Below are 13785 nucleotides of genomic sequence, written 5' to 3'. Positions count from 1 at the left end.
TGAAGAATTGATTTTCTAGAGCCCCACTCAAGGAAACCAAAAATACCGTTTTCCTTTATTAACTATATTGTAGCAGTAGTTGAGCTTAACAACTTTTCTGAACATCACTTTGTGATATTTGGGCATGTAGAATGTCAAAATGCATGAAAAAGGCACACAAAAATTACAATTTCCCCTATTTATTTATGAAAAATGGGATTTGGAAAATCCCGGGATTTAAAATTAAAAAATCCCGGGCTTCGGGATTTCTTAAATCCCGAACCCCGGGATTTTCGGGAACGGGATTCCCCGTTTGGCATCTCTACTTCTGATATGTGTTGGAAACATCATTTAATATTGCTGTTCTATGTGATTTGATGTAGCTGATTGAAGATGTTGTCACATTAAAATCTAGGGCTAACCTGTTCCCTTGAACGCCTTTGACAAGCTTTTCTAATATTTTGACTTTAGTTTCCAATGGTAAAGTGTGTTTTTTATGTTTATTTGACATTTCTAATGATACACTTTCAGTTTTTAATAGAGACTGCCAAAATATGTACACGCGTATCAAATTTCGCAAATAAACTAGCCACAAATATACATAAATACGACAAAAAACAACAAATAGGGAGAAAACATATATAATTTGGTGATTCCCCTTTTTAATTTTACTATGTTCAAACAGAATAAAAATAAAAAAAACCCACTAAATTAGAATTTTAAATTCGAATTTCAGAGCGCTTAATGTATTGCAAACACTGATTCCTATTTCTGGACGTTCGAATTACTGAAAGCTCTAATTTGTGAGCGTCTACTGTATCTTTATTTTTCTTTGGCAAAATTACTGTTAGGACTGTTTTCCATGCATGAGGAAAGTGTGAGTTGTTTGTTGAACCCCTTGTGGACCAAGGCTTTAAATCGTTGAAAAAGGGTACCCGGCTATTCCCGAAATATATAATGATACTGTAAATTAGGAATATTATAGCCAAATTTCATATAAAAACATAGTGTTTTAATCATTATATATCGCAGCTTCGTATTAATTAATTAAATTTGAGCTTAATTCATTAAAATTTTAATTCGTAATTAAAAAATGTCAGCCTTTCATTCCATAAGTCCATTCCCAACATCTAATTATTTAGCTTCATTCAAAAGCTTTTGTTTAAATTGAATTAATTTTGAAGTTAATTAATAACAGAATTTATTAAAACTTTGAATGATTAAATTTTTGTTAATTCAAATCTACTACAAATTGAGTTTACATTTTTTTTCTTCATTCAGATTTGTTTTGCTTTTAATTATTACAAATGAATTGAAAACAATTGTCTGAAGCCTTTATGTAGTCGATTTGAATTGAAGAAAATTTAATCATTGTTATGGATTTGAAGAAATTTATAATGATTTAATAAGAAATTAATTCTATAAATAATAATTCTCAAATGAATAAATTCACTAAGGAATGAATTCAATACATTTAACTGAATCGTTAAGAGACACAATTTATTTTTATATCGAAAATGGAATAAAGAATTAATAAATTCTTTCTATCCTTTTTTATACCATGACCGTTAAGTGTACATCCACAATTTTATTTTGCGACCCCATAAGGAATATAAATATATACTCTGACGTCTTATAGATAAACGTTTTGGGATAAAAATCCAACCTGCAAGGATCCGAAAGGAACCTGGTACCACTGGGTCAGCATCAGCCAAAGGTAAAAAAGTCATATATTTTTATTGACATTTTATTAATATATTGATTAGTTTTGTAAATTTTATAAAATTTTCTATTACAAGTCTATTTTATGGTATTTAACGAAACAATATCTTTTGTCATTACAACATAAATAAACACCACAATGAGAACATGAAATAATTCACCGTTATTCTGGATAAGCGAGTTTGCCAATATTAAAAAAAAATATATATTATTCCAAAGATGATAGTGTACTACAAAGAACTTTTGGGCAAAAAGGGTCAAAATATGTTTTCTTTTCATTTTGTAAGCTTATTATTGTTATGGTATTTATAAGTACCGTCGGTCGACAAAGGGTTAATATGTTGTTAAATAGTGTACAGTATTCAAATATTATTTCATTTGGGATGTTCTTAATTATAAAATTAGGGATATTATCTATACCAGAAGACAATTTCTTCCGTAGATTTTAAAACATATACAGGATTGACTCTTTGGTTATAAAGTACTGTTCATCTAAACCATTTGCCTTTCTAGTTGAACTAAATGTAGTAATCGTTGAGTTATTTCTTTCATACTCATTTTTTTCCTCCAAAAATCTGCGAAAAAAATAGATTTACGTCTATGTGAGTAGTATTATCAGCTTCAATCTCTTTATGAGAATGAACTGATTCAAAGTAAGTTCCAATTGAATTAAGAATTTCATCCTGATCCTTAATTATAATTTTGTTACTACATATTTATTTTTCTAATGAACCTATATCTATTCCGGTATATCTAAACCAAGCCGCATCGTCATGACTTATTTTTAAGGTATCTATACCTAACGATTGTGACACTCTGAATTGTTTTTTAACTTCGTTGAATGTGTTTGAAGGATTGCGGCAGTCCATATTGGCCAGCCGCTCCCGGAAATGGTTGTTGATCGAAAGTGTGAAATTATCTTTAATTAGTTTTCTTACCAATTTTAGTTGTGATTTTAGTAAATTTAATTCATTTGTGTTAAATAAAGTTCTAATCTATTGTATTGTTTTATTTTGCTTAAAATTTTACTTTTTTCCAGATTTAATTTCTTTATAATTGAATTCGTTAATTTAGCAATTGGGTCAGTCTTTTTAAATTTTGGCACCGATATCTCAATAGCTGTGTTTATAGATTTTTCTAACTTAAGTAAGAAGTGGTCAATCACAGCGTTAGAGAGGTTTCGATCGTTTGGGACATTATTCTCACTGTTATAATCATTTATGAGACGGTTTCTAAATTTTCTCCAGTTTATCTTTTTAAAATTTCGTTTGAGGTTTGGAGAATCCTTAAAGAATATAAGGGGATGGTCATTATTATTATTTAGTACTATGATTTCTATTGCTTTATGATCACTGTCATAGTCCAGTGTTTTTAAACAATTAAATGTTTTTCCTATGTATATCTAAACGTGAATCTGCGATACATATGTCCAAATAGGACGCAGCACTTGGGAATGAAGGTTCAGTAGAAGCAAAAAAAAATGCATCTGAAATTCAATTCATTATCTAGTAGCCACTGTCTTAACATATTACCTTTTGTATTACATGTTTCATTACCCCAGTCAGTGTGCTTACAGTTTATGTACAGAAACATATTTTATTCTAAATATATAAACCCTTCGGTTAAAATAATCTTATACCAATCCCTAATTAGATCTTCTTTAGGTCATCTGATAGTGACTATAAAAAATACATCTCTAACAGGAGGCTATAAGATGTTTCAAAAATAAGTAGAATAGATAATTTTATAATTCATCTAATAAGAAACCATATTTTAAAAACCGTTGCATGCAAGTTAAATAACCCTGTTATGGCCCCCTACTATGTCAGTGATGAATACAGTGAGGTAACTCTAAAAAATGGGTATGTGCCACCTGAAGCATTTTTATACCTAGATAAACAAGGATATATTCAAAATAATTTGGGCATTCCGATATTATACTACATTTATAGACGTCAATGTCAAGGCAATAAACTGCAAACTAATTACAGATGTGAATGAAAGATACGACACAACCATCTACTTGAGAAATAAAAACATGTTGCCAAACTTAAATATTAAAAAATACTGGTGGCTAGACCTATATGGTAGCTAACAATTTTCTTTTACCCCTTAACTTTTTCCCATTTTATTTACTAAATACTAAAGGGTTTTTTTTCAATTGTTTTTCCTACAATAAATTTTGCAAATACCAATGTACATATTAGGGTGATCGATTCTTCAACATTTTTTAGAAACCGGTTTTCGGTTTCTATGAAAACTTGCAATTTAATATAAACCGGTTTCGATTTTTTAGTAATAACCGGTTAACCGGTTTTTTAGATTTTTTTTTTTAAAAAAAATTGGCAAAAAAAAATATATATTTTCTATTTGAGTTAAATTTAACCCGAAGATTGTTAACCTTATAAAGGTTAAAATAATCTCTTAGGAATAAAACACAGTTTAAATACTTTGGGGTATATGGATTTTTTTCTTTTGGTTTTATAAAGCTAAACATTGAAAATGATCTTTCACTCAATCTACTAAATTTGTTTCTTTATGGTGACACATAAAAGTTTTTTTTGTCAAATAAACATTTAAAAAAAATCATACTGGTTTCTTTTATGTAAAATGCTGAGTACATAAAAAACCAGTTTGAAGTTGAGCAATTTCGAGATCTTTTTCAAATGTGAGCGATAGAGATTCTAAAAAAAATGTCTATATCGGACGACTGTGCGCACTAGGCATGCAATTTAAGTGCAATCGGATAACTAGAACACGTGCTGGAAATCGATTGAAAGTTTTAAACATTTGCAATAAAACTAATCTTCTACATTAAATTATCTTTTTAACAAGGTATAAAACAATAATTTCGAATAAAAAATTACAAAGTTATACGAATTTTATCTGACCAAATATAGAGCAAAAAGTACTAGTTTACGCATTTTTTACTCCCATTTCTGTGTACAACATAGTTGTTTACATAACTTTTGCTTGCAAAACGTGAAGAAAATAATACAAAAATGTCGATTTCTTGAATATATGACGTAGGGAAATCCTAATAACTTGGTTATTTTTAACTCGATATTTAAGTAAAAATATAACAAATATTTTGTATTTATCCCCGTATTTTGAACTTTATAACAGTGCGAAATCTATAACAAAACTGAAACTTTTGATATTAAAAACATTCTTGTTAAAATTTTAGAAGTAAAAATTTGACATTTTAGCCAAACAGGTGTTTTTTCTCATCAATGTAACTTATTACATATTGTTCTTAGCAAAATGTGTCCCAAATAGTTTAGATAGCTATTTCTTCAATCTTTCGAAGACAAAAATTATAAAAAAAATTAAATAATTTTGAAATATTTTTTCCAAAAGAAAATCTTTTATTCGGAATCGACCTAAGCTTTCTTTTGAGAAAAAAATAACAAAAAATTTAAAAAATAACAAAAAATTGAAAAAAGCCAAAATAGTTTTTGAGTCAAAAATTGCATATCTTGAGTTACAAAACACATATTTTAATATATATATCCCACTCAGCGACAGATTGAAGAAATAGCTATCTAAACTTTTTGGAACACATTTTGCTAAGAACAATAGCTATGGATGAGAAAAAACGAATATTTGGCCAAAGTGAAATATTCTCTCTAACTCAGAAAGTTCTTGGTATAAATTTCCACCCAATCGGAAGACATCGATTTCAAAAGATGGTTCACTTAACATGAAATGCCGCATATGTTCGATTAAAAAAGTAGTAATGATAGCCTTCATTAAAGCTGGGTTTCCGCATACACCGTAATCGGCGCCGATAGCGAAAACTGAAAAACGTTGGTGTTTGTCACCGTCTCGTTTCTGAATTGTTTTCGTTTCAGTTGGGTGCGTTGCGGCATAAAACAGAAACGAAATTATTTTTTAATTTTGGATGTCGCACATTAAATAGAATTTCATTATTTTTGACAAAATCAATTATTTTTTCATCTTCCAATAAAGAAAATTTTTTTTTTTTTCATTTTGATTTTCTTTAAATTTGAAATAAAAAAATATTTAAAACAATTTCGTTGTTTTCGTTCCGGCCCCAAATGACAGGTTTTTCGTTACTGATCGGTGCCGTTTCGTTCCCAATTTTCGTTGCCGATTTCTGAAACGAACTTTTTTCGGTGCAAATGTATGGAATTTCGTTTTCGATGCCGATTACGGTGTATGCGGAAATGTAGCTTAAGGGGTTATGTTTTGAGTAAAAAAGAGAAATATATTGAAACTAGGGTACATTACCATTACATGAGAACAATCGTGTAAAAGTTAGTTAGGCAGTTTAAAGTTATTTACAATTGAAGCTGCACAATTTTACATCATTCTTATTTACTAACAGTTGAATCTCGATAGAATCCAGACCATATCAAATATAAACACTTTAAAGTTTTTTTCCGAAATTATTTGGTTCCTCCCTATATTAATATGTAAAATAATATATCGTCACCTATATTCATTGAAACTCAATAATTTTTTGGTTGATCTGATCCGTTAGGATTTGAAGTGAGATTATTTTGGGAGCTTAAAAAATCTTCCAAAATATCAAAAACCTCGTAATTTCCCGAAATTTGGTGATCCAGAAAAATCTGGGAAATTTCGGAATCGTGACTTCGGGTTTGGCATCCCTAATATATACACTGTCTCAAACAATTGTCCTTACCCCATACAGCTAAAAAATATATTTGATTATATTTCGAAAAATACTTATCCGATTCGAATAAAGTAAATGTTTTTCAAAAGTCCAACAAGTGATTATTAAAACTGCCAATTAGTAGTAAAATAAAAATAGGTTCACATTTATTTTTAACAACAAGATTAAAACTACAGTAGTTTTGACTTACCTGCTTTTCACTTAAGACCATTTTGCATATACAGTAGCCCAATAAAGTCTACATACAGGAATTCAAATTAAATTTATTTCGTTGAAAGCTGTATTTGTAAGTTAAAAGTAATGAAATATATTTGTTAAAAAAATAAATTCACACTAAAAAAAATTAACACAACATCACTTAAGTCGGGTTTAGCAACATTTCCTATCACGTCCAAAATTTCACCGTTATTAGAATTTTCGATTCTGAGTCAAATAACGAAATTTTTTTTGGGTTTTTTGGACTTTAATGTTCAAAATATTATGAAACTTAATAGCCCCGCCCACCCAAAAGTAGGCGTGACTGAGAATAAATTTTTCGTTATTTTACTCAGAATCAATAACTCTAATAACGGTGAACTTTTTGGGCGATATTTGAATTTTTTTTGCTAAAATCGACATAAGACATGTATTATTATATATCTCATAAAAAATACTAAAAAACTGCTTTAAATTAAAAAAACATAATAATTTTACCTGTATGTAGACTTTCTTGGGCTACTGTAAGTGCACAAAACTTGTGTTTTGTATATTTATTTATCAAACTCCATACAAATTCGTTAATTTAAGTGCATTGTTCATACCTGCACATTTAAGATAAGTGCATAATACTTTTGGAAGCTACAACTGGTTTTCATGAAAAAAATTTCATTTAGCTGCTTAATATAAAATTAAAACAAAACAAAATAAGAAAAATACGATTTTGAATAAAAAATTGTGTTGTAAACTTCTTAATAATTTTAAAAGTAGTTAAAATACCAAATTTGTCGTTATTTTTTAAAGGGAAACATCACAAAACTTCATGTAAATTATTTGCCGTTAGCTGCTTTTTTGGGCAGTAAACTTAAATTCACTTACCAGCATCAATGACCAGTTAAGTTGATGTTAACTGCACTTTTAACTTACCTGCACAAAATATCGTGCAAAGTTGGTTGTGCAGGTAAGTCAAAATTACTGTAGTTCCAAATATTAACTCAAAAAATTGTCCGTACCCTATAATTAAAATTGCATATGTATTTATAAAATGCAACTTATGATGCTGTCCTTAATATTGAAAGTGGTGTCCTTTAGCAGAAATTACGTCTCTTAAGTGATTTTCCACCGATAAAGCCAGTTTTTCTGAAGTTTCTGCACCAATATTCCACCATTCTTAAACGATGACATCTTTCTGCATTTGCTTATTAAGGAGTGAGATCGAAAAATTCTTAACATACATATATGTTTATAAAAAAGAAACCACTAAACTTACAGCTTTAATTTTTTTTTTATTTGATTGAAATTATTATTACAATTTACAAAAAAAATTATTTTTATAGTTTTAATCACTAGTGATGAAATTTTGAACCTTTTTCGGAAACCCTTCCATTAACGTTTTTATAGTGCTTTCTGTCACTTTGCTCGAACATGTAGTCCATCTCCGTTTAAAATCTACCACACTTTTGGACACCTTTTTTGTACTCTTCAATTCTCTTTTAACAAGAGCCCAATATCTCTCCACTGGCCTTAGCTCCGGGCAGTTTGGAGGATTTGCCTCTCTTGGTACAAATACCACATTATTGTTCTTGTACCACTCAAGGGCTTGTTTGCCATAGTGACAGGATGCCAAGTCAGGCCAAAAATAAGTGGACACATTATGAAGTCTTATGAATGGAAGCAGCCTTTTTTGTAAACATTCCTTGATGTAAATTTCGGTATTTATAGAGCCCGTTGTAACAAATGAGTGGCTTCTTTTGCCGCAACTGCATATTGCTTGCCATACCAAGAACTTTCTGGGAAATTTTGTCTGCTTTTGGGTCCTAAACTTTTCTTCAACATTCCCTCGAGCATCAGCAACATAAAATTTTTGACCTGGAAGTTGCGAAAAATCTGGCAGAACATACGTTTCGTCATCCATTATGCAGCAAGAATATTTTTTTATAAAACTTGACTTCAATTTCCGTGCTCTGTTTTTGGCCTCTAAATTTTTAGTAGCGTTCCTGTCAGGAACTTTTTGAGCCTTGTATGTTTTTAAACCTGCATTAGCTTTAACTTTTCGTACCAAATAGTCCGAGCACTGAGCTAACCGGGCTGCTTTCCTACCGGATGTGTTGGGAGCTCTTTTGAAAATGCGTTCTATTTTTTTGGCTTTAGAAACATCATGTGGACCATTCCTTCTACCTGAACCAGGTTTTCTATCAACTGACAAGTTCTCCCGGTACTGTTTAATAACATTGGAAACAGTTTGACGGCAGACCTTTGTATGCTTGGCCAACTTTTTGTAAGACCAAGTTGGGTTTTGTTGAAAATATTTAATAATTTCAGTACGCACTTTTTTCTGGTCACTCATTTTAATCAGATTAACAAAAAAATTAATATAATTGACATTACACATAATAACTGACATGTTTTTCAAAGGTAACTTGATCAAAAAAAAATTCAAATAATACTTGGGTTAAAAAATGTAATGAAAAACGTGTGTTAAGAATTTTTCGATCTCACTCCTTAGTTATTTTATGCTGGTGAAATTTTTTCTCCAAAATACCTCATAGAAGTTCTATCATAATTTGCATTTTATAAATACATATGCAAATTTATTTATAGGGTACGGACAATTTTTTGAGTTAATATTTTGAACTAGTTTTAATTTTGTTGTTAAAAAGAAATATGGACCCTTTTATTTTACTATTAATTGGCAGTTTTAATAATCACTTGTTGGACTTTTGAAAAACATTTACTTTATTCGAATCGGATAAATATTTTTCGAAATATAATCAAATATATTTTCAGCTGTATGGGGTATGGACAATTGTTTGAGACAGTGTATTAGGCATATAACTAATTTTGGCGAAATTTTTGGCGTAGTAAGTAATGAAAATCATTTTTTGAGGTCATTTGGAATCAAAACCATCACGCACCAATACCAATTTCTAAAATAAACCAAAATTTTTTTTCTATGAAAGATTATATAAATAATTTAATTTTTTTTGCAAGTGTGAGGGATAATTCCCTTATTTAAAAATTATCTTTTGAAGTCCGCAGTTATTATTAAAATAAAATATATTGTATTTCAAAATAATTGAAAATATTTCATGAAAAACTTTATGCGTGAACTTTTTTAACAACCGCGAAAAAATAATACCGTGGTTTTTTATATTTTTTAATACTCTATACGACTATGCTATGCCAATTTGCATATTTGCAAAAATTGTCAATAGTTATATCCCTAATGTTTGTAAGATAATTTGTAAGATACACTGCATGTGTCTTTATGATTGATCAGAGGTTTTTTAAATTAATTGTTGTCCATAGTGCAGTGTATGTTATTGGGACTACTACACTTCCATTTTTAAAAGAAGCAATTGTCAAACATTTAGTTAACTACTTACTTATTTTACATATTTATTACAGGAAAGCCAATAGATTATCATAATTTGCCATTGAATCGTCTAACATCCATAAAATCTAACTGTGGAAAACTTATTCAAGTTACGATGCCGAACGTTTGTCAGTCATCTTTTGGTGGAGAATACTCTTCTATTGGTCAATACCACTGGGATTGTTCAGATTGGGTTAGAAACAGCCAAAATCCCTTACCAGATATAACAGAAGTACCTGCGGAGATTGCAGATTCGACTAGTTTCGATAGTAATGAAAGTAATGAATCTAAAGCTAAATCAACATCTGTTTCACAATGTAAGTAAATATCGCATTTTATTTATATTTTTATTTATAAACCCTCCCGGAAACCCCTTGAATACTCATAAATCTTTTATAAATGTTGGAATCGAGTTAAAATGAGAAAAATGAACAAGTTTTGGATCGAATAACTTTGAAACACGTCATTCGATTTTATCAACCATAGTGATATCTGAAATGATTTAATTTTATCTTTACAAATACTTTATAAAAATTGCATATCTTCCTGGGAAAAGGACCCCCAAAATAAGAAAATGTTCTATATAATTTTATATTCATTAAGTAGTTATGAACACGTTATTAAATTTTTCAATCCTTTTTCGTCTCAGAATCACTCTCTAGGCCATATGTTAGACGCATATATACTTCTGCGAAGGACCTAATGTAAAATTGGGACCTAAGTTAAAAGTTGGGTAGCCTGTAAGACAGCTACTAGCGGAATATAGAAATTATAGAGCTCTAACTTTGTTTCCCCCGACCTCTGTACCTGGAGCTTCAAGATATTGGTATCCAGTGTCAAGATCGAGAGAATGAGTTTTGTACTGCCTCCACCTTTTGTGCCACCAACTGTGCAGACTGGATATTTTCGCAAGTTTTATCTCCTGGACCACAACGAACACGATGTAATTTTTCAGTATGAATCCGGTTATCTATGTTACTTTACCTGGGGTATTGCAGTTGAACTGCGATATGCACACCACTCCAGGTGTTCGGAGCGCAATCGAGTGTATTTGCTGCTGTTGTTGCGAAATCTTAGTACAATTTGTCAGTTTTATCTCCTGGACCACATCGAACACGATGTCACTGTTGTTGCGAAATCTTAGTGCAAAAATATCTTTCTGCTGCCAAAATTTTAAAGTAAAAATATTAAAATTAAAAAAGGTTTATAACAAAATACATTATATTCATTAATTTCAATTCATAACATTTATAATTATTTTCTTATATATCTTATGATCTTTTTTCATACTTTTTGTTTTCAAAGGAGGCTTGAAAAAAATATTTAAATTTTTATATTGTTCAAAAATGTTTGAAATTGTTCATGGACAATTTTTTATGATTTTCAGCTAGAATATGAGAAAATATGTATGCGCGAAAATGTCAGCATTTTTTGCAGAATATGAAATGCTCCAATGGGGTGTTTAATTATTTTTAATGATATTTTTTATGTTTCAGATGTTATTATATACAAATATTTGGTCAAAATAAGTACACACAGAAAAAACAAAAATTCAAATCCAATTACAAAATTCATAATGTCAATTGAATATTTTATTGAAATGGGACCTATCACAAAAATCACAAAATCAAACAACACTACTTGTAAATATTTTATTGAAAAAAAAATTTTTTTTTCTTATTAAAATATTTAACTTACAATGAAACGTATTATTTGAAATTCCGCATAAAATCAAACAATATTTTTAATAAAACCATACAAACAAATAATTGGTTTTGAATAGATTTTCAAACAATATTTTTTATTAAATCAATTAAAATATTAATAACATTTAAATTCAAAATCAATAAATATTTTAATTAAATATTATAATGTAATATTTTCTATAGAAACTACTGATATACACAATATTTTCTAAAGAAAATACTGTTTTACACAACAGTTTCTAAAGAAAATACTGTTATACACAATATTTTCTATAGAAAAACACTGTTATACACAATATTTTCTATAGAAAAACACTGTTATACACAATAGTTTCTATAGAAAAACACTGTTATACACAATAGTTTCTATAGAAAAACACTGTTATAAGAAAACACTGTTATACACAATAGTTTCTAAAGAAAATACAGTTATACACAATATTTTCTATATAAAATACTGTTATACACAATATTTTCTATAGAAAAACACTGTTATACACAATATTTTCTATAGAAAAACACTGTTATACACAATAGTTTCTATAGAAAAACACTGTTATACACAATAGTTTCTAAAGAAAACACTGTTATACACAATATTTTCTAAAGAAAATACTGTTATACACAATATTTTCTATACAAAAATACTGTTATACACAACATTTTCTATAGAAAATACTGTCATACAAAATATGAACTAGTTTCTCCCACTTACGGACTAACCAGCAAACGGGAATCCAATTTATATGGATATTGTTCACCTGTGGGAAGATAAACCAGTTTTCACATTCATCTTAATGAAAATCAATCGTCTTACCATTTATGTCGCATTCTCCCAAATTTCTGCCATAGTAAGCTAACAACGTCTGCAATTATAACGGAAGGTTTAACAATAATATAATAAAGAATTTTAAGTTCATATATACATACTTACCAATTTTGAAACGTGAGGAGTTATTGAGCCCTTGAACTCATAGTCTGTTTCATGAAGACCAAAACTTAAAAATTGTGTACATATGAAAATATTTCTTTTCAAAATATATGCATGTAAAATTTATTTTTATTTTACAGCTGTTTGTCAACATTCACTATAAATTTGTTTTTGTTTCAAAGTAAACAAAAATGTTTTCAATCATTTAAAAAATTGATTGATTTTATAAAAAAATTCAAACAAAATTTTAATGAAGAAAATATTTTGTTATGTACAAGTGTTGTCTATTATTTTTAATATTATAAAAATGTATCACAAAATGAAAACGTATTTGATTTTAAGTACATTATGTTAAAAGATTTACAAAACAAATAGACGTTTCTCATTATTAAAAAAAGTTGTTAGCATTGTTAACCATAAAATTTAAAACCAACTAAAATATTTATAAAACCAAATAAAATAAATAATAAAATACAAATCTGATTTCAAACATGCATATGTTTGAAAATATTTTAGTCATAATTTTTTCTGTGCATAATGCAATTTATTACACAATATCAACAAATTTATGTAATAAAAGCAAAAATTTGCGTCATGTAAAAAGTTTGGGATAAAAGTCGTGTTCGATTCATAATATTTATTAAAAAATTCATTCCAATTATGAATTTCTTTTTCTATGTAGTTTACAAAATATTGAAATTAAAAAAATAGCTCTAGGCTGTACTTAACAAATGTCCCATTAATTTATTAACCGATGTTAAATTTAAAAACTGCGTTTCTGCTGATGTTTGTATCACTCAAGAATAATAGTTCTTAAGGACTAAGAAAGTGATTAAAAACTGTGTGTTCTTTAGTATGTCCATGTGAACCTTGTAATCAAACTACACAATAAAAATGGAAAATCAACTTCAGTTAAGAAAGTCGTGATCCCAATTAAGTTTCTCACTAATTTTCAGCCTGCAAACAAATTGATCATACCAATTAACGAATTTTTATATTTGAGGTTTTCCTCTATTTCAAAGTCAATTAATGAAAACTAAGGAATTTAATTGAAACAAGTAAGAGTGCTATATTCGGCTATGCCGAATCTTATATACCCTTCACCTTTGTTGTGGATGCATTATTATTTTTTATAATAATTAGTATATACATATGTATGTATATTGCCCACTTTCAGCGTACAGCATCCTAAATATACCCTGCAGTTCATTGC

At 28.8% G+C, this 13785-nt stretch overlaps 1 protein-coding gene across 1 annotated transcript in view; it reads left to right on the top strand.

Moving 5' to 3' along the window:
• kug (kugelei) overlaps positions 1 to 13785 on the top strand; it is a 733937-nt gene that overhangs the window by 615964 nt on the left and 104188 nt on the right. The window contains exon 18 of the mRNA XM_065505961.1: positions 9968 to 10252. Coding sequence (XP_065362033.1) covers positions 9968 to 10252 — 285 coding nt within the window. The remainder of the gene's footprint in view (positions 1 to 9967; positions 10253 to 13785) is intronic.

This window comes from Calliphora vicina, chromosome 3 (assembly GCF_958450345.1).
Source record: "Calliphora vicina chromosome 3, idCalVici1.1, whole genome shotgun sequence".
Lineage (NCBI taxonomy): Eukaryota > Metazoa > Arthropoda > Insecta > Diptera > Calliphoridae > Calliphora > Calliphora vicina.
This window is presented reverse-complemented; position numbering and strand designations above follow the sequence as displayed.